Source organism: Bufo bufo, chromosome 11 (assembly GCF_905171765.1).
Source record: "Bufo bufo chromosome 11, aBufBuf1.1, whole genome shotgun sequence".
Classification (NCBI taxonomy): Eukaryota; Metazoa; Chordata; class Amphibia; order Anura; family Bufonidae; genus Bufo; species Bufo bufo.
In genome coordinates this window covers 100,621,819-100,643,674 of record NC_053399.1, presented here as the reverse complement: position 1 = coordinate 100,643,674, position 21,856 = coordinate 100,621,819, and the positions used below count along the sequence as shown (strand labels likewise).

Here is a 21,856-nt window from a genome sequence, read left to right as displayed (position 1 = left end):
GGGAAGAGGGGCCCGCAGTGAACCAAAGGCCCCTGATTACATTCAATACAGGCTCCAGCTCCAGTCTAGAATTCCTCTCAGTGGAGAAAGGTCCTATACATCTAGTAAAGGAACTGCACAGAGAACTATGTTGTTCCCAGGTTAGACAGGTGCATCTGCCAGGACCTGTGATGACATCATCACTGGTCCTTCAAACCCCAACTGCATGGAGAAGAACTGTTCAATAAGCTTTCCATTGAGACAAGAATGGAGTGGTAAGAGGCAGTCTTCCTTTTTATCTACATTCGCCCCCATTCCCTGTTTTTACTCATATCTCATATATATATATATATATATATATATATACATATTTCTACACTGCATATATTGCCCTCTGACAACCCCTCCCCCACTGGCAGCATACCTCCCAACCGTCCTGGATCCCGCAGGACAGTCTGGACATAACCACTTATGTATATGCAACTTCCCATGTTTGCGTGGATTTCCTCCGGGTCTCCGGGTTTCCTCCCACGCTTCAAAGACATACTGATAGGGACCTTAGATTGTGAACCCCATTGGGGACAGCGCGATGCTAATGTCTGTAACGCGCTGTGGAATATGTCAGCGCTATAAAAGTGCATAAAATTAAAAAATAAGATGTTCCCGTCTGTGGGGTTTTCTCTGAGCCTCTAATTAATTTGTAGATGAATTTAAATATGGCAACGTGTTGAGAGGCCGTGGGAGGCTATGATTTATGTCCAATCTATGGCCTGCATGGAGGGGCGTGCAAGATTGAGCATGTGAAATAGATCAGTCCTTGAGAATCACACCCGGATCACGCGACAGGGCGGCCCCCATGTGTGACAAAATGGCACTAACATATTGCATAGTGGAGCAGAACTGTAGAGTTTGTTGGTATTTCTGGTGGACTCTACAGAGCCAGAAGATTTCTCAGCTCGTCCTTGCACTTTCATGACTCCATGGTAGAGCTCCGCGTAAAGCTGTAGTACCAGCCTCTGATTATATGAGATCTGTGTCATCATGGAGGAGATTACTTGTGATCACAGCTATTGTCCTGTGTGAATAGAAGCCGGAACACAGGACGTGTATAATATACGTATAATATGCGTAGTAATAATGTGAACTCATCCGACTGCTGAAACCGCAGGACAAATGTCCACAACACCTAGAAGAGGATGTTATGTATCTGAGCCCGTGATGTGAGATACTTGTGCTGGGCTCTTATTTCTGGGAAAATGGCTCTTCTATCCTGCTGGTAGGCTCTTATGTTGTATTAGTGGGCGCTTATTTCCAGGAGTTGGCCTCTTATTTTCTGGTTTATGGCTCTTATTTTCTGGTGGTGGGCTCTCATATCCTGGTTGTGGGATCTTATATCCTAGTGATGGGCTCTTATTTTCTGGTGGCAAGCTCTTATGTCCTGGTGGTCGGCTCTTATGTCCTGGTGGTGGGCTCTTATTTTCTGGTTTATGGCTCTTATTTTTATGGTGGTGGGCTCTCATATCTTGGTTGTGGGATCTTATATCCTAGTGATGGGCTCTTATGTTCTGGTGAATGGCTCTTATGTCCTGGTGGTCGGCTCTTATGGGCTGGTGGTGGGCTCCTATTTTCTGGTTTATGGCTCTTATTTTCTGGTGGTAGGCTCTCATATCTTGGTTGTGGGATCTTATATCCTAGTGATGGGCTCTTATGTTCTGGTGAATGGCTCTTATGTCCTGGTGGTCGGCTCTTATGGGCTGGTGGTGGGTTCTTATATCCTGGTTGTGGCCTCTTATGTTCTGCTGGCGGGCTCTTATGTCCTGGTGAATGGCTCTTATCTTCTGGTGGTGGGCTCTTATGTCCTGGCTGTGGGATCTTATATCCTGGTGATGGGGCCTTCTCTCCTGGTGGTGGGCTCTTATGTCCTGGCTGTGGGATCTTATATCCTGGTGGTGGGCTCTTATGTCCTGGCGGTGGGATCTTATATCCTGATGGTGGGCTCTTATGTCCTGGCTGTGGGCTCTTGTGTCCTGGTGGTGGGCTCTTGTGTCCTGGTGGTGGGATCTTATGTCCTGGTGGTGGGCTCTTGTGTCCTGGTAGTGGGCTCTTATGTCCTGGTGGTGGGCTCTTATGTCCTGGCTGTGGGCTCTTGTGTCCTGGTGGTGGGCTCTTGTGTCCTGGTGGTGGGCTCTTATGTCCTGGTGGTGGGCTCTTATGTCCTGGTGGTGGGATCTTATATCACTGATCAAGCACTGGCTGTGTGAAAGCAGCCTTACACTTTGAGCGTTGTCTCTGTGGATCTGTCCTCGGGCAGTTTACATAGCGCTGGTTCAGGGTGTGGCATCCCACAGGTCTCTCAGTCAGAAAGGGGTTAAGTAGGCAGTGGTCCCTCGCAGATTTGGACAGTCTGTGATAGGACATCCCACAACAATCATTGCCAATGAGGAGTGTGTGTGGGGGAAAAGCGCCCCCTCTGGTTTAGGGGATGCCCCGGCAGGAGCCGCCTGTCTATATAAGAGCGATGACACTGCTCTGACGCATCTCTCCGCAGCTCCCGAGTCTGAACACTGCTCTGCCTCATTAGCTGGTAGGTGCCTCATGCCTCCCTTCTCTCCAGATCTGTACGATCCGCAATCTCTGCTCCGGTCCTGTATACTGTCTGTACTCTCTGCTCCGCTCCTGTATACTGTCTGTACTCTCTGCTCCGCTCCTGTATACTGTCTATACTCTCTGCTCCGCTCCTGTATACTGTCTGTACTCTCTGCTCCACTCCTGTATACTGTCTGTACTCTCTGCTCCGCTCCTGTATACTGTCTGTACTCTCCGCTCCGCTCCTGTATACTGTCTGTACTCTCTGCTCTGCTCCTGTATACCGGCTGTACGCTCCGCTCCTGTATACCGGCTGTACTCTCTCTCTCTGCTCCGCCACGTGCCCCATTATGTATGATGTTAATGCTTCTTGCTCTTCCCTTGGGGTTTGTCTCTTCTTCCGGTAACATGTAAGACTCTCATTTGGTTGGAAGGTTTTATGGGGGCGCACATATTTGCGGTGGCCGTGGTACAGGCGGGGTGCGCTCTGCAGTTTGCATACATTTTGTATTGCAGATACTCGTCCCCTATATGATTTCTCTGTAGACTAAGTCCGGGCGCTGCTTGTATGCCATCATTAAACCATCAGCTCGGCTTCTCATCACTTGGGGCAAGATTCCATTTGCTGGCCTGGTCCTGTATCTAAACACCCTAGGCAAAGGAGAGGTGCTTGTTGGCGCCCCTGGCACTCAGCAACTGGTACATACCTTGCCACCCCCCCTTCCAATTAAAGCAGTGCCATGTTGATGCCTGGTTCCTTCGTTCTTGATAAATGCATCCTATTATCCTATTGCATGGCACAAGGCGCTGGTTGTGCTGGCGCCATTGACCGTGTGTCTGTGCTTTTTCCTTAGATAACAATGGCTCTCCAAGGTGTGATGATCACCGTGATGAAAACTTTTGATAGTTATGCAAAGGGCGATGGAGACAGCAGCACCCTGAGCAAGAGCGAGCTCATCAACCTGGTCCAAAAAGAGTTCCCAGCTCTGTGTGTAAGTACCCGGCCACCATGTATGTCACTGGAGAAGTTGTCAGGGCCCAGCCCCCACACTGGCTACTCCACATAGTGATATTACAGTGTGTATAGTAATGGATACTGTGACACTGAGTAACACTCTACCTGTCTTACCACAGGAAAGTCAAAAGAAGGATGAAATTCTCAAAGGAATTTGTGGACAGATGGACATGGACGGTGACAGCAAAGTCGATTTCAAGGAATACGTCACGTTTCTGGCCTGTGTAACCATGGCCTTAAAAGAAAGCCTCTAAATGCGGAGGGCAACGAGCAGGAGAGATGATGTGTTATCATTGTAATATCTGTCAATAAAATGTTTAGACTCGTTATCGGCTGATTCATTCTGTTTTATATAGGGACATTCAGGGGGGAGGGGTCACCTACCCAGTCTACAAAGGTCAAATGTAGATGCAAGGTAGTCCCACAACCAGCATTAACACGGCTGATATGTATTACAGAGGAGAACAGCGGCTCAGAGGTTGGTAGTGGCTCAGGAAGCTGGTCATGGTTGGTGATGGCTCAGGAAGCTGGTCATGGTTACTGATGGCTCAGGAAGCTGGTCATGGTCACTGATGGCTCAGGAAGCTGGTCATGGTCACTGATGGCTCAGGAAGCTAGTCACGGTTACTGATGGCTCAGGAAGCTGGTCACGGTTACTGATGGCTCAGGAAGCTGGTCATGGTTACTGATGGCTCAGGAAGCTGGTCATGGTTACTAATGGCTCAGGAAGCTGGTCATGGTTACTGATGGCTCAGGAAGCTGGTCATGGTTACTGATGGCTCAGGAAGCTGGTCATGGTTACTGATGGCTCAGGAAGCTGGTCATGGTTACTGATGGCTCAGGAAGCTGGTCACGGTTACTGATGGCTCAGGAAGCTGGTCATGGTTACTGATGGCTCAGGAAGCTGGTCATGGTTACTGATGGCTCAGGAAGCTGGTCATGGTTAGTGATGGCTCAGGAAGCTGGTCATGGTTACTGATGGCTCAGGAAGCTGGTTATGGTTGGTGATGGCTCAGGAAGCTGGTCATGGTTACTAATGGCTCAGGAAGCTGGTCATGGTTACTGATGGCTCAGGAAGCTGGTCATGGTTACTGATGGCTCAGGAAGCTGGTCATGGTTGGTGATGGCTCAGGAAGCTGGTCATGGTTACTGATGGCTCAGGGCATAGGTGGTGGCTTGGGGGATGAATGATGGCTAGTTGTGACTCGGACTGTTGGTGGTGGCTTGGGGAATTAATGGTGTTGCAACAGGCGCCTCCCCCTCTGTGTCGCGCATCCCAGGTGTAGGAATTGCCGAGTGGTATACTGCGGCCTAAAATTTCTTTGTGTCACAGTGCTCCAGACTAAAATAAAATACCTAGTAGCCATTGGCTCCTGAACTGAAAAATTTAGGAGCCAAATAAAATTTTTAGTCGCCAAATCGAAACCGAATCAAAATTTTGGTATCGTGACAACGCTATGCCGATCAGATCGGCGTAGGGTTGTTTCGATACCAAAATTTTGATTCGCTTTCGTCACCATAAAAAAGTATTGCGATACTCAAATACAGCGCAAAAAAAAAAAAAAAAGCCGCGTGCATTTCGCATTTTATGAAACGTTCGCCCATAATAGAACAGTCCTATCCTATTTTTTGTGGTGACAAGGTGACAAAAAAAATGGCGAATGCTCACCGCATAGGAGATATTTTTTAATTTAATAGTTTGGACTTTTCGGACGCAGCGCTCTGTAATATGTTTATTTATTTATTGTTTATATGTAAAATTGGGAAAGGGGGATTTAAACTTAATATTTTTAGTGTTTTTTTTTTTTTCTTACTTATTAGCCCCCTTAGGGGCTGAAACCCTTGTCCTATTCACCCTTAGGCCCCTTTCACACGGGCGAGATTTCTTGTCGGGTGCAATGCGTGAGGTGGACGCATTGCACCCGCACTGAATCCGGACCCATTCACTTCTATGGGGCTGTGCACATGAGCGGTGATTTTCACGCATCACTTGTGCGTTGCGTGAAAATCGCAGCATGCTCTATTTTCACTCAACGCAGGCCCCATAGAAGTTAATGGGGCTGCGTGAAAATCGCAAGCAAGTGTGGATGCGGTGCGATTTTCACGCATGGTTGCTAGGATTACAGTCTATTCACTGTGTTATTTTCCCTTATAACACGGTTATAAGGGAAAATAATATTCTTTAATACAGAATGCTAAGTAGAAGGTCAATATAATAAATATTATATACACCCCAGTATAATAAACATTGGTGGCGCAGTGCGCCCCCCCCAACAACCCAGTAGATTGGTGGTGCAGTGCGCCCCCCCCCCCCCAACACCCCAGTACAATAGACATTGGTGGCGCAGTGCGCCCCCCACCCCCAACACCCCAGTATAATAAACATTGGTGGCACAGTGGGCAGTGCCAATGAGGGTTAAAAAAAAAAATATTAACTCGCCTCCTCCAATTGATCGCGTAGCTGCCGGTCTCCTGTTCTTTCTTCAGGACCTGTCAAAGGACCGGTGGTGACATCACTGTGCTCATCACATGGTACATCACATGATCCATCACCATGGTAATTGACCATGTGATAAGCTCAGTGACGTCACCACAGGTCCTGAAGAAAGAACAGGAGACCGGCAGCTACGCGATCAATTGGAAGAGGTGAGTTAATTATTATTATTTTTTTAACCCTCATTGGCACTGCCCACTGCGCCAATGTTTATTATACTGGGGGTTTGGGGGTGGGGGGGGGGCGCACTGTGCCTCCAATGTTTATTATAATGGGGGGGGGGGGGGGGCTGCGCCACCAATGAAGATAACTGAGCTGTTAATACAAATACAGGAGGCGGGTGCCGAAATCAAATAGCCGGCACCCGACCTATGACGGGGAGCTGTGATCCGCTAGCAGTTAACCCCTCAGCCCCTCAGGAACCGCACATGAAGGGTTAACTGCCACTGATCGCAGCTTCCTGTCATAGAGGTCGGGTGCCGGCCACAGCCCCTCCCCTCCTCCCGTCTCTCTTCTTACTGGCAGCGGCGCCGGCAGCAGCAGCACAGGGAGGAGGGAGAGACTCCTCCTCTTCGCTGCTGAGAAGAACATCGGCGGCGGGGCAGAGAACTATCTCCTGTGCCCCGCCGCTGCATTCAACTGCAGAGCCGCGGTGGCCGGTCTAGTCGCAAATGGCGACAAGACTAAAAAGTCTTGACTCCATTTGTAAATTCTAAGTCGCATTGGCGACCATTTTGGTCGCCATCTGGAGCCGTGCTGGATACGGCTGGACCCCAAACTTTGGATCCGAAGCAATAAATAGGGGGAATAATTGAGGGATAAAAGAATAACTGGAGTCCAGACCTTGAGATGAATTTCAATTGCAGCTTTACTTTGCATAAACGTTCTCAAACGGTTTTACAGGCTTTGTCTTGGTTCCAGCAGGCTTTAGCATGAGACTATTTTGTAGTGCCACCTACAACATTGAGGCTAGGCACTACCAATAAAGGGATCTAGGTAGAAAATCTTCCAGGAGATCCTCCGGTCATCAGGACCTGAGGAATATAAGATCTGAGTGATCCTGAGCAGACAGGGACTTATCGTGCTACATGGCAGTAGATATGGAGCTCCTCGGCCCCTGCACTGCATGCTATCACTTCCCATTCTCCAATACAATGAAAAGAAACAGAACCAGCGCGTACCTCTGGTTGTGACCTACAACCCCCAACTAGAGGTATTGAGGAAAACTGCCAAAAAATTACATCATGTCCTACGTAAGGATGATTGACTAAAAACAATCTCCCCAGATCCCCCCTGTGGCGAAACCAACCTCGCCACTGGGTTTTGGAGGGGACTGGGTACTAGCCTCTTGCCCCAGGATTGAGGGCCCTCTCATCAGCCCATGCAAAACTTAAACCCCATGGCGATTTGACTATGTTTGTGGCATCTGAGCGCTCAGATCCAAGCCATATGGGGACATGTGGGGTTTTGAGATGTGTGACAGAACCATCTGTCTGTGTAATTGTATTGTATGTTATGTGAGGGCACCCAGTTAGCTCATGTTATTGTATTCATGTTGTCTGAGTGCCATTCACCTAATAATATGCACTCAGACTTGAGCTGTCTGGGAATGTGTTAAATGTCTATGTGTAATGTAAAGGGTGGGACATTGTATGTTTGAGTAAGTGATGTCTGTTCCATTGTCTCTCTGTGTGAATTGGCGATGTCCTTTGTCCTGAGAGATAATTGAATTACTTCTCGGTTGTCTCCAGGACAGAGGATATTGTGTATTCGTCTGTCTGTGATGATTGCATCAACCCAGTGTGAGGTAATTCTATCACGGACAGAGGGGAGGATTTTGTGTTGGAGTGTCTGAGTGTATTGTACGTGGTTATTGGCTGTTTTTACAAAACCCTGGGGTGGTAACTTTGTTGGAAGATGTGTATAAAATGCTTGTGTGTTAAAATAAAGGGAGTTCCTGTTTTATACCTTCATGAAGTCTTGGCTCATGTTTGGGGGATGGAATAACTACACTCTTGGGGATTGCTATATCATAATACTACCCTGAGTATAAGCTCTTGTAAGAGCTTGCTCCTGGTTCCTGTCTCTGGATTTAGGAGAGGTTCACCCACTGGAGCCTTGTCGTAGGTCCAGGGTGGGTAGGAGACGGCGAGACCTCCACCAAGCTTTGGCGGTTCGCGGGGTCTGCAGCGCTGACGGTGTCGAGTGGAGTGCTTGGAGTCCTATGGAAGCACTAGGAGCATCTATCGACGGAGGTACCCGGTCGGGGTACTAGGCGTTCCGTTACACCCCCTTTACTAGCTTACTGACAACCTCCAAATCTAAGGAACATTCTTGTCAGATCAAGTTCAAGGCCATAAAGGAACCCATCCCTGTAATATCAGAAGATGCAAAACCTGTTCCCATATAAAGACAACAGACAAGATCCGGATCCCCAACACACAGCAGGACTATAAGATCCCTGGGACATTCACATGTTCTACATCTAATGTGATTTATCTGATTCTCTGTTGGAGAAACAGGACAGAAACTCAATGCAAGGATGAGGTCCCACCGCCGCACAAGAAGAAGAAGAAGAAGCTGCACTTTCCTGTGGCTAAGCATTTCTGTAGCCCAGGACACAATGAAGAACACATGAAAGTTCTCATATTAAAAGGTAACTTCAAATCCCAAAGAGCTAGAAGAATTTGGGAATACAAATCTATAACACTGCTCGACACTTTGAATACTGGACTGAATTTGTCCCCGGGATTTATGACACTACAAGATCTAAAGAGTCTTCTATAGACATAGTTGGGGCACCAGGTCTCTGAGAGAACATCAATTTAGAGAGCCATAAAACTCTCACACCACTTATCTGTCAGATAATTAAGGACTCATTCTCAAGATCTTTGATATTCTGTTGTTTTTCAAAAGTCCATTCATTCCCCCAGGTCTCTGCTCTTATTGTATATATATTGCTGTTTCTTCATACATCCTTGTAGTACGCCTGATGATGTCTCGAAAGCTCGATATCATCATTACTTCTATTTTTGTTAGCCATTAAAAGATATCAAACCTGCAATACTCTTATTTTGTCTTTCTTAATGAGAGCACTAAACATCGCTGTTGAAGCCTGTTTTCTTTGCGGGTGGACATTGAGCACATCAACATGAAAGAGTCTGGAGAAGCCATCCTGAAGGCTATACTGACTGCAAAATCATCCAGCATGGCCAGTATCGCGATGGGTCAGTGATGGTCTGGCATATCCTTGGAGGGTTGCAAACCTCCACATCATGAAATCCCCAGAGCTATTGGCAGACCTAACATTGGTGTAGTGGGCCCTGGGTTCCTCCTGGTGCAGGACAATGCCTGGCCTCATGGTGCCAGAATGTAGCCAGTTCCTGGATGATGAAGACATTGCCACCTTTGACTGGCCCTCGTATTCTCAAGACCTGAGTACAGTGAGAACCTATGAAACACTCTGCATCGGTGCATCCAATGCCACTCAGTAGTGTCACCGACTGTCAAGGCGCTCACTGATGCCCTGATACATGTCTAGGGGACCAAGAAGACGATGATGCATATTTGGAAACATTTGAGATCATGTGTAAGTCACACCTTATTGCGGAAACTTACTGGAAAGGCGAATTCCACCTTTTGCACCCTTTCATAGGAACAGCGGCTGGACTATGCTGAGGTTAAGGGGGCATTGTTAGTATGTTGTGCCATCACACCAGAATATTAACAACAGTGTTTCAACAACCTACAAAAAAGGACCCATGACACCTATTTGGACAAATGCCCTGGATCAGTGAACTCATGGCTGTGAGACTTTTCAGGACTACCGCTAGCTATTTCTGAAAGATCAGATCTTTCAAAGGTGTCCAGTAGGAGATAAGGAGTAGATGATTGATCAGGAACCCCAAACATTGGAGGAGGCAGCCTGCATTGCAGATTGATATATGAAAAGTTGATCTGCAACTTGAAGAAGATCAGCACACACTGCTATAACACCAGCGATGGTAAAGGACCGTACCACCCAGGCAACTTCTACAGGCTTCCTGTAAAACCATCTTTAGGGGGTGATGGATCAGGAACCCCAAACATTGGAGGAGGCAACTCTGAGAAGCTCAGCACACACCGCTAGAACTCCAGCCATGGTAAACGACCACACCATGACCAGCAATGGACCCTGCTGACTCATCAAACAGCTATAAATGTGATTCTCTATGGTTTCTGTAAGCACCTCGCCAAGAGGCCACCCCAGTGCCACCTATCACAAGAGTTCACGTGGCACACCCCATTCCTGCAATCAGTCAGGAAGAGATGTGCAGCTGGTTGAGGATGTGTTCAGTAGCAGAGAATGCCAGCGGGATGTCTAATGAAGAACAGAGCATGGATGCTAAAAAGAGGAAGAATCACGTAGTCCTGATACAGGTAAATGGACAACCGGCTGGAAGCTTCATGGACTTCAGAGCCAGAACTGTAGGAGTAATGGGTAAATTACCTGCTGACTGGAAATGATGTTGGAGACGTCTGTTGCAGCATTATCAGGAGACAGGCAGCAATCGAGCATGGCTCACAGGACGGTGCCCCTTTCTTCCCAGAGGAGCATGTATGCCTCCTCACACCGATTAAAGCGCTCTTCTAGGTCTGAGATTTCTACACTTTTACAAATTGGAGTATCTTTAGCATTATCTGCATCTTCTTGCCAGTAGTTGAGGACAGTAACCTGAGACTGCAGGGAACGACCCGTCCTTAGAATCTCAGCTACTGTATATTTAAACTGTCCATCTGAGGGGAATAAAATACTTCACTGGGGCCAATTCCTATTGTTCGGTGCCTATCTTTGGTGATCATGAGCCACTTTCGTGTCACATGGGGGCACTTCATGTTACAACCACCAGGTGCCATCAGTTGCTCCACAGGTTTGTTCATTCTCGCCACAGGTCACACCTTCACTTAGTCACCTCATGTCTTCACCAGTAATAGTTCATGTGTTATCATATGGCACTAACATATTGCATAGTGGAGCAGAACTGTAGAGTTTGTTGGTATTTCTGGTGGTCTCTACAGAGCCAGAAGATTTCTCAGCTCGTCCTTGTACTTTCATGACTCCATGGTAGAGCTCCGCGTAAAGCTGTAGTACCAGCCTCTGATTATATGAGATCTGTGTCATCATGGAGGAGATTACTTGTAATCACAGCCATTGTCCTGTGTGAATAGAAGCCGATAATAACAGGAACACAGTACGTGTATAATATACTTGTGGTCAGGGCGACGGCCCTTGAACGTACTAATCGGAGCTTACCGAAGGCTGGTTAATGCCGGGAGCCCGGAGCGAGGGTAGGCCTAAAAGGGGCCAAAAATGGAGACATAACCATACTGTTAAACACTTTATTGTAGCATTACAGGGCAAGTGAACAGAACGCATCACGAATCTCGGATTGAGGATTTGGTACATATCTGGAGAAACAAGACGATCTCCACCGCCCCATACTCCTGATGACATGTGGCGGTATTTTGTGCCTAGAAGCGGCTGAGGCCGCCCCAATGCGAAAGGAGTGGCCCGAGATGGCCTTGGGATCCTGACCCAACCCTGCAACCAAGGAGCGGACATGGGACATGAACTGAGATGTGGACAATGGACCCCCCTTTAAGGGAAGTAGAGGACTATCTGGGGCTGCCGCCTGCAGCCCTGACGACAATTGCTGCAGCGCATTGACCGGGCACCAGTCGTTGTGCGAGGGGTAAAACCTCACCAGAGTTGGAGGTCCTGTTTGAGCGGTCTTGGTAGACCGGATGCTCAGTATAAAATGGTCGTGATGCCAGGTCAAGTGCTGCTTCTGCAGATGATGGCTGTTCTGGACGGCAGTAGTGAATTCCCCCGGCCGGAGGAACCCGTAAAACCCCAGGTATAGGGCGGCTTTAATGACGGTGCTAACCAAAGGCCCAAAAGGATTACCATCCAGAGCCAAGGACAACTGCCTAAACAAGGAGCCGGACATGGGTTGACGGACCACTGGCCTACTTGTACCGGCTTTCTCAATGCCCCGGAGCGTGGCCTTGATGGCTTGTGATGTGAAAAAAGATACTCGGGCAGGGTTGTTCAATGTGAATTGATGTTGAATTCCTGCCAAGTAAAGGCGGATGGTGTTGTGCGCGAGACCGAGGTTGGCATGACAATGCGAGATAAATGCCATCACGAATGACACGTCATCCACGTTGCCTTGTGGATGACTCTTTGCAAACTCCTTATAAAGGTTCCAGCCCGTGCGATAATTTCTGACCGCGTTTTCAGAAAGGCTCTGGTGCAAGAGATCTTTAGCTGTCCTGATCAAAGCCGTTAATCCCACACCAGGTCGCTGTAAGCTGGAATGCCCGCCCCGGCTGCGTCTGCATGCGGCATAATCTGAAAAAAGACATTAACGTTAAACCGGGACAGCGCATCCGCAGCCGTATTCATGGAACCCTGAATGTGGGAGCACTCAAAGCAAAAATTATGCACCATGGACAGCCACACCAACCTGCGCATGAGGGTCATGATCTTAGGGGATTTAGCTCTGCCACTACGGATGATGTCAACCAAGTCCTGACTATCAGTGATAAACAACACCCTCGAGTCTGACCAGTCGTGGCCCCATACCTGGGCTGCTGCTACTAAAGGATATAATTCCAACAGGGGGGATGACCAAAGAGCCTCCCTGTCCACCGTGATCTGGGACGGCCAGGCACCGGCCAGCCAGTGATTGCCGAATATGGCTGCAAAGCCCTTGGATGCGGCTGCATCTGAATAAACCGTGGGAGAGGATGGGTTCCGCGGGGGAATGAACAACCTTACCCCATTCCATGAAGACATAAATGTATTCCACATGGACAGGTCCGCCATGGCCTGTTGGTCCAACCGAATAATACTGTCTTGCTCTGGGGCTGATGGCAGGAGCAGCAGGAGCCGGGAAACAAAGGTATGTCCCTGGGGCATGACCCTCATGGCGAAGTTCAGGCGGCCCAGCAACGATTGGAGGTTCGTCTTGGTCAGTACGCATGCCTTGGACGCCTCCAGGATGGCTAACCGTATCTGCTGCAACTTCTCCTCGGGGAGCCTTGCTTCCAACCTCACTGAGTCCAGGATGACCCCCAGGAAGGTGATCGTCTTGGAAGGACCTACCGTCTTCCCCGAGGCGACAGGAACCTGGAGTGCCGAGAATAATTCCAGCAGAGAGGATAAGCTGGAGGGCTGCTGGGCAGGGTGTTCCACCAGCAGGAAGTCGTCCAGGTAATGTATGCACATGGGCGCCTGCCCATGTTCGACCAGGATCCAATGCAGGGCCTGGGCCAGACGGTCAAACAGCCATGGGCGGCTTTTAGAGCCAAACGTTAGGCGATTGGCAAAGTAGTACCTGCCTGCCCACTTGATGCCGTAGTATTGCCACAGTTGCGGATGGATCGGGAGCAGTTTGAAGGCGTCCGCAATATCTGTCTTGGACAACCAGGCCCCCCTGCCTGCCTTGAGAATAAACTGAATCGCCTCATCGATAGAGGAGTACTTCATACTAAACTCTTCCGACGGTATGAGGGAGTTGATACTGGGTATGTGAGAGGAATGAGGAGCCGAGAGATCATATATAAGTCTTTTTTTATTTGAGTCCTTCTTAGCCACCACTCCAATGGGGTTAACCCTCCATACTTCAAAGGGAATAGAATCAAACGGACCGATGAGGAACCCTTTTTCCAGCTCCAAGGAAATCGCCGCTTGCACAGCCTCTGGATCCTGTCTGGCAGAGAGAAGATTCTCACACTCCCAGTTGGCATGCGGAAGGGCCACCAACCCCGTATGGAACCCTTGTGACAGACCCGTAAGCAGATGCATCACAAACTGTTGATCACCATGCCCTACTAGGAGTGCCCCCAGGAGATCGATGTTGATGTCGGTCAGTCATGCCTGTTTAGATGACTTTTTGGGACAGGTGGACCTTGGATGTGCACGAAAGCAGACTGTGCACACGTGGAGGGCCCTGCACCCACTGAACATGCAGTGACCGAAGTTAAAATTATTACATATCTGGCTTTTGCCCAGATACACAATCGGCCTACCAAACTTGTCCATGAGGGCCGGACCCCTGGTGACTCCTGATGTACCTGGAAGGGCTCTATATGGACGGGCAGATGCCTCGTTGGGGCACCATACTGTGTCATGGAAAATGGACTGGCACGAACCACAAGTGGGGGCTCGGAGCCCTGCAAAATGCCTGCAGAAAAGCTCCATGTCTAGCACAGCCCAATTGGTCATGAATTGTAACTGTGCTAGGGAGGCTGCGGCTTTAGCCGCGAAGGACCGATGGTAATCATAAAACGCCGAGCCCCCATACTTGTGGCCCAAATCGGTGACCTGATATAGATAGGCGTCCAGCTACTCCCTCCTATTAGGCTGTGCCGAGCAGATGACGTCCCTGAACAAACTGAAAGCGAGCACAAACTCGGGTATGGACAGTTTGCGATTCAGTCGGGCATCTTTGGACTTCATCACTACTGACACCTCCCCGCAATCGATGGTTCTGTGCTCGCTTGCATCATGGGATGCTATGAGGATAGATGCCAGGTTGACCTCTTTGCCTGCCAGTATATCCCTCCTGATATTTTCCGCCACAAAATGAGCTGGGACAATGGCCGGCGGAGTAGCCGACATATCTGGGGAAACCGCCACTGGCCCTGACACCCCCTTCACGGGCGACACCGACTGCGACGAGGTGGAGGCCCTGGACTCCAGCTCCATGACCCTGTGCTGGATGTCTGCAACTGAGGCAGCCAGACTCCCCATAGTGGCATTCAACTGAGCCAGCGATGCCTGGACAGTAGGTACTGCCAGCTGCTCGCTGGGTGGGCCCGGGCTGGATACCAGCAGCCTATAAAGTTCGGCTTTCCTGGCCGAAGCCGGGTGACTGATGCCCCTTTTATTCAATTCGGCCACCAATTTTGGAATTGTCCAGTTCCTCAGGGATCCATGACCAGCCAGACCGGAAACCACGGACCCGGAGATGGACGAGGCATCGTCGATGTCTGAGGCCTGGGATATGTTGACCACTCTGCAATACTCTACGCCCTGGATATCACCTGAGGACAAAACCTTTGTTACTAGTGCCGACACCAGGCGCGTCTTGGACATCCCGATGGCCCCTCCCCCTTTTGGCCTCCACCAGAAAGACCGCCCCTAGATTATGGCCGACCTGACTGACCTGAATTGATACTCACCTGGTAATGGAATTTGATGAAAATGATAACGATACCGTACTGGAGGCCCCGTACCACCAACCGAGGTGGAGGCCTTGTTTATGGGAAACCGAAGGCACCGAGACCCCAACGTGCTGCCGTATAAACAAGAACAAGAATGAACATCTAAATGCACTGGGAATAACCCACTTGGTCGCGTCAGGCCGTACAACCTGCCCCTAAGGGTAAACGAGAAACATGGCCTAAACGTTTCTAGGCAACAATGATGAGGACAGAAGAGCCAATAACCAGGATGACGTGCCCCCCGGGCGTGCTGCAGGGTCAAGCATGCTGCTATGGGCGGAGGTGAGCTAAATTTGGTGAAAGAAAGACCCCTTGGACGTACTTAGACAGGACACCATGCCGCCGGGGCGGCTGACGCGACATTGCCTGAACGCTTCAGACAAACGTGTAACAAGATACAAGTAAGACAACCTGGACGTACCAGGCAGGACCACGTGTCACCGGGGTGACGGACGTCATATTTGCCCGAACGTTTCAAGCAGACGTACAACAGGAGATAAATATGACAACCTGGACGTTCCAGGCAGGACCACAAGCCACCAGCGTGGCAGACATACTTTGCCTGAACGTTTCAAGCAGACGTGCAACAGTAGACGAGCATGGCAACCTGGACGTTCCAGGAGTGAACAACATAATACTGCTTGAACGCTTCAAGCGGATGTACCACATGAGATGACGAGACACCCTGGAATCCAGGACACCGTGCCACGAAGTGGCGGACGAGACTTTGCCTGAATGCTTCAAGCAGACGCACCACAATAAACAAAAACGACAACCTGGGATTCAAGGCCGGACCACATGCCACCGGAGCGGCGGACGCAACAATGCCTGAACGTTTCAAGCAGACGTACCACAATAGACAAAGTGACAACCTGGAAGTTTTAGGCAGAATTATGAGCCACCGGGGTGGCTGACAGAATAGCGCCCGAACGTTTCCAGCAGACGAGCAAAGAGGGAGAGAGAGAGAGAGGTATGACAACCTGGACGTGCCACGAGGAACCACATGCCATGGGTGCGGCGGACATTACATATGGAACGTGTGAAAGTGCCTGCGGCCAAACCCCTGTGACACATACCATACCCGTATAGAAGACAGGACGTACCACCTACTGCAAGTCAAGAATCCTTGAACCGGAGTGGAGCGTCAAATAGCCGACCAGAAGCAGATACTGCAATATGATGACGCAAGACAAAAAGATAAGTTTGTTTTTTTTTTGAACAGAACACCGGCACTGCTGTTCCCGTATGCAGAGCCAACAAGCCGCTTCTAGAGCAGGAAAAGCAAAAGACTCTAGAACCGTAAGATATTCAATATGGCACTTAAGGACAGAAAACAAATAGGTGAATGGAAACAGTTCCCATGAAACCAGCCACGTGCTTGACCAAGCGCATGTGCTGACGTGCATGCGCCTCTGTCAATGTGACCCAATGGTGATCAGCCACGTGCCTGATGGAACCAGTGGGCACACATAACAAGGAACTATGAAACGACCTATATGTAAATACCATAGATGAAATGAAACAATCACAACACATATACCGTCCGTATATGTGAGTGACCCCAGCCATGGTGAAAACAGCTGGTGGCTGACAACTATCACACGTGTAGCAAGGATATAGATCACGAGATAGTATGTCCAGGATAGTGTCAACTCCCATCTACCGACGGTATATATGAAATGCTCCAGCCATGGAGGAAGCCGGTACTTGACATTATCACTTGTGAAGCAACCTCCTACAGTTAATAGATTACATGTACCGCATTAATATAATGCTTCCATAACTCACAAGTACTACTAGAGTGATAGACACATAAGGGAGTGGGGTGATCTATGGAGAGCGAGGGGCCTGTATGCTGTTTTTCTACAGTGACCCTCTGTATTCTATTTCTCGCCGCCTACAGACGTGCTTCTAATAGTCAAATGTTGTATATTTGTATAGTGGTATGAAGACATGAAGCAAACATACTGCACAGTATCCTTATTCCTATATATTTGGCGGGGGTTCCTAAACACGGTGCGAGCGTTACCAGGGGCGGAGCCGCAGAGCGTGCCTAGCAACCGGCACACGCGGCTGCTCCCGGAACGCCCGCCCGCATGAAGCCTGCGCCGCCCGGCCTGCCTCATGGAAGCCTGCCGGGCCACGGTATACCCCGCAACATGCTTGCACCGCCCCAGTACCGCGGTAAGTATCGTGACCAGCCGCGCGCTGCCCCCCCGCCGGGGTGAGGACCGGACCCGCCGTGCCGGCATCAGATTCCCCCTGCTTACCTGAACGACACCCGAGACGAGCCGAACGCCAACAGATACTCACCCAGACCGTGACGAAAAAGAGCGGGACGTGCAGGAACCAGACGCAAACCGGAAGTACCAGGTACCTGGCTGCACGTCCCGTCTGTAACCCCCGCCGAGGTTATAAAGGCAGAGGGGGCGTGGCCTCTGCCCCTCCCACAAATACAGGCTGCCCGGCACGTATAATATGCGTAGTAATAATGTGAACTCATCCGACTGCTGAAACCGCAGGACAAATGTCCACAACACCTAGAAGAGGATGTTATGTATCTGAGCCCGTGATGTGAGATACTTGTGCTGGGCTCTTATTTCTGGGTAAATGGCTCTTCTATCCTGCTGGTAGGCTCTTATGTTGCATTAGTGGGCGCTTATTTCCAGGAGGTGGCCTCTTATTTTCTGGTTTATGGCTCTTATTTTCTGGTGGTGGGCTCTTATATCCTGGTTGTGGGATCTTATATCCTAGTGATGGGCTCTTATGTCCTGGTGGTGGGCTCTTATGTCCTGGTGAATGGCTCTTATCTTCTGGTGGTGGGCTCTTATGTCCTGGTGGTGGGCTCTTATGTCCTGGTGGTGGGTTCTTATATCCTGGTTGTGGCCTCTTATGTTCTGCTGGTGGGCTCTTATGTCCTGGTGAATGGCTCTTATCTTCTGGCGGTGGGCTCTTGTGTCCTGGCAGTGGGCTCTTGTGTCCTGGTGGTGGGCTCTTCTGTCCTGGTGAATGGCTCTTATCTTCTGGTGGTGGGCTCTTATGTCCTGGTGGTGGGCTCTTATGTCCTGGTGGTCGGTTCTTATATCCTGGTTGTGGCCTCTTATGTTCTGCTGGTGGGCTCTTATGTCCTGGTGGTGGGCTCCTATGTCCTGGTGGTGGGTTCTTATATCCTGGTTGTGGCCTCTTATGTTCTGCTGGTGGGATCTTATGTCCTGGTGAATGGCTCTTATCTTCTGGCGGTGGGCTCTTGTGTCCTGGCTGTGGGCTCTTGTGTCCTGGCTGTGGGCTCTTGTGTCCTGGCGGTGAACTCTTATCTTCTGGCGGTGGGCTCTTGTGTCCTGGTGGTGGGCTCTTCTGTCCTGGTGAATGGCTCTTATCTTCTGGTGGTGGGCTCTTATGTCCTGGTGGTGGGCTCTTATGTCCTGGTGGTCGGTTCTTATATCCTGGTTGTGGCCTCTTATGTTCTGCTGGTGGGCTCTTATGTCCTGGTGGTGGGCTCTTATGTCCTGGTGGTGGGTTATTATATCCTGGTTGTGGCCTCTTATGTTCTGCTGGTGGGCTCCTATGTCCTGGTGAATGGCTCTTATCTTCTGGCAGTGGGCTCTTGTGTCCTGGCGGTGAACTCTTGTGTCCTGGCGGTGGGCTCTTGTGTCCTGGTGGTGGGCTCTTGTGTCCTGGCGGTGGGCTCTTGTGTCCTGGCTGTGGGCTCTTGTGTCCTGGCTGTGGGCTCTTATTTCCTGGCGGTGAGCTCTTGTGTCCTGGCTGTGGACTCTTGTGTCCTGGTGGTAGGCTCTAATATCCTGGTGGTGGGCTCTTATATCCTGGCTGTGGGCTCTTTATGTCCTGGTGGTGGGCTATCTTCTGGTGGTGGGCTCTTATGTCCTGGTGGTGGGTCTTATGTCCTGGCTGTTGGCTCTTGTGTCCTGGCTGTGGGCTCTTGTGTCCTGGCGGTGGGCTCTTATGTGCTGGCGGTGAACTCTTATGTCCTGGCTGTGATCTCTTGTGTCCTGGCGGTGGGCTCTTGTGTCCTAGTGGTGGGCTCTTGTGTCCTGGCTGTGGGCTCTTGTGTCCTGGCTGTGGGCTCTTGTGTCCTGGTGGTGGTGTAACGGTCGCGTACACACACACACAGGGGGAAGGGAAGTGACCACTGCGCTCCACCCTTACCCCTGGCCCTGCCTACTTGCCTCGCGAGTCCTAATGACAGGGGACAACTGGACGGCAATCCCTAACTTGGAATAAGTGCAGGGATGACAGACAGACAAACAACAGGACGTGAACGGACCGAGTCAATACCAGGAAAGCTACAAAGTACAAAGGGAGCAAGCAGAGAATTGTCAGGGGAAGCCGGGGTCATAAATACCAGGAGAGCAGCAAAGTACACAAGGAGCAGGCAGAGGATGGTCAGGAATTCAGCAGGAGGTAAGAACGCCAGGAAAGACCAAATCACAGGTGGAACCTAAATTAACAGGCAACCTGTGTCCAGCAGGCTGCCTGTATTTATAGTGGGGAGTGAGGGTCATGTGACGTGGCCAGCGTCACATGACCGACAGACCAACTAGTCGAGCACCGAGTGATCAGCTCGGCGCTCAAGGCAGACTTAGGAGCAGGGAGCCACCCAGCTAGTAACGCCGCCCTGGGAATGAGGTCAAACACAGATCCTCATTCCCAAAGCTAAGCAACAGGTCTGCGGGTAATGGGGGACCGAGTGCACCTTCGGAACCCCGTTACAGGTGGGCTCTTATGTCCTGGTGGTGGGCTCTTATGTCCTGGCTGTGGGCTCTTGTGTCCTGGTGGTGGGCTCTTGTGTCCTGGTGGTGGGCTCTTATGTCCTGGTGGTGGGTTCTTATGTCCTGGTGGTGGGATCTTATATCACTGATCAAGCACTGGCTGTGTGAAAGCAGCCTTACACTTTGGGCGTTGTCTCTGTGGATCTGTCCTCGGGCAGTTTACATGGAGCTGGTTCAGGGTGTGGCACCCCACAGGTCTCTCAGTCAGAAAGGGGTTAAGTAGGCAGTGGTCCCTCGCAGATTTGGACAGTCTGTGATAGGACATCCCACAACAATCATGGCCAATGAGGAGTGTGTGTGGGGGAAGGGCGCCCCCTCTGGTTTAGGGGATGCCCCGGCAGGAGCCGCCTGTCTATATAAGAGCGATGACACTGCTCTGACGCATCTCTCCGCAGCTCCCGAGTCTGAACACTGCTCTGCCTCATTAGCTGGTAGGTGCCTCATGTCTCCCTTCTCTCCAGATCTGTACGGTCCGCAATCTCTGCTCCGGTCCTGTATACTGTCTGTACTCTCTGCTCCTCTCCTGTATACTGTCTGTACTCTCTGCTCCTGTATACTGTCTGTACTCTCTGCTCCGCTCCTGTATACTGTCTGTACTCTCTGCTCCTCTCCTGTATACTGTCTGTACTCTCTGCTCCGGTCCTGTACACTGTCTGTACTCTCTGCTCCACTCCTGTATACTGTCTGTACTCTCTGCTCCGCTCCTGTATACTGTCTGTACTCTCTGCTCCGGTCCTGTATACTGTCTGTACTCTCTGCTCCGGTCCTGTATACCGGCTGTACTCTTCTCCTCCGCTCCTGTATACCGGCTTACCTCTTCTCCTCCGCTCCTGTATACCAATTGTACTCTCTCTGCTCCGGTCCTGTATACCAACTGTACTCTCTCTGCTCCGCTCCTGTACTCTCTCTGCTCCGCTCCTGTATACCGGCTGTACTCTCTCTCTGCTCCGCTCCTGTATACCGGCTGTACTCTCTCTCTGCTCCGCTCCTGTATACCGGCTGTACTCTCTCTCTGCTCTGCTCCTGTATACTGGCTGTACTCTCTCTCTGCTCCGCTCCTGTATACCGGCTGTACGCTCCGCTCCTGTATACCGGCTGTACTCTCTGCTCTGCTCCTGTATACCGGCTGTACTCTCTCTCTCTGCTCCGCCACGTGCCCCATTATGTATGATGTTAATGCTTCTTGCTCTTCCCTTGGGGTTTGTCTCTTCTTCCGGTAACATGTAAGACTCATTTGGTTGGAAGGTTTTATGGGGGCGCACATACCTGCGGTGGCCGTGGTACAGGCGGGGTGCGCTCTGCATTTTGCAGATACTCGTCCCCTATATGATTTCTCTGTAGACTTAGTCCGGGCGCTGCTTGTATGCCGTCATTAAACCCTCCTTCACGGAGTGTCTGTACATCAGCTCGGCCTCTCATCACTTGGGGCAAGATTCCATTTGCTGGCCTGGTCCTGTAACTAAACACCCTAGCCAAAGGAGAGGTGCTTGTTTTGCCCCTGGCACTCAGCAACTGGTACATACCTTGCCACCCCCTCCCACCCCCCCCCCCTTCCAATTAAAGCAGTGCCATGTTGATACCCGGTTCCTTCGTTCTTGATAAATGCATCCTATTATAGTAAAGAGAGACTCGGCATGGAAGAGGACCGTTATACCGCCCCCTGCTGCATGGCACAAGGCGCTGGTTGTGCTGGCGCCATTGACCGTGTGTCTGTGCTTTTTC

General features: G+C 50.4%; 1 protein-coding gene and 1 long non-coding RNA gene across 2 annotated transcripts; one reads left to right on the top strand and one right to left on the bottom strand.

Moving 5' to 3' along the window:
* The first annotated feature begins 2,439 nt into the window (after positions 1 to 2,439).
* Positions 2,440 to 3,909, top strand: LOC120982102 (protein S100-A2-like). The gene is made up of 3 exons (XM_040412052.1): positions 2,440 to 2,563; positions 3,420 to 3,557; positions 3,700 to 3,909. Exons 2-3 carry the CDS (start codon positions 3,426 to 3,428, stop codon positions 3,832 to 3,834), a joined length of 267 nt encoding a protein of 88 aa, XP_040267986.1. The 5' UTR covers positions 2,440 to 2,563; positions 3,420 to 3,425; the 3' UTR covers positions 3,835 to 3,909.
* On the bottom strand, positions 2,874 to 21,855 carry LOC120982106. The gene is made up of 3 exons (XR_005774844.1): positions 21,676 to 21,855; positions 11,650 to 11,655; positions 2,874 to 3,272 (listed from the first exon to the last, which is right to left on the bottom strand). It is a non-coding gene; the product is annotated as an uncharacterized LOC120982106 (long non-coding RNA).
* Between the last annotated feature and the right edge of the window lies 1 nt (position 21,856).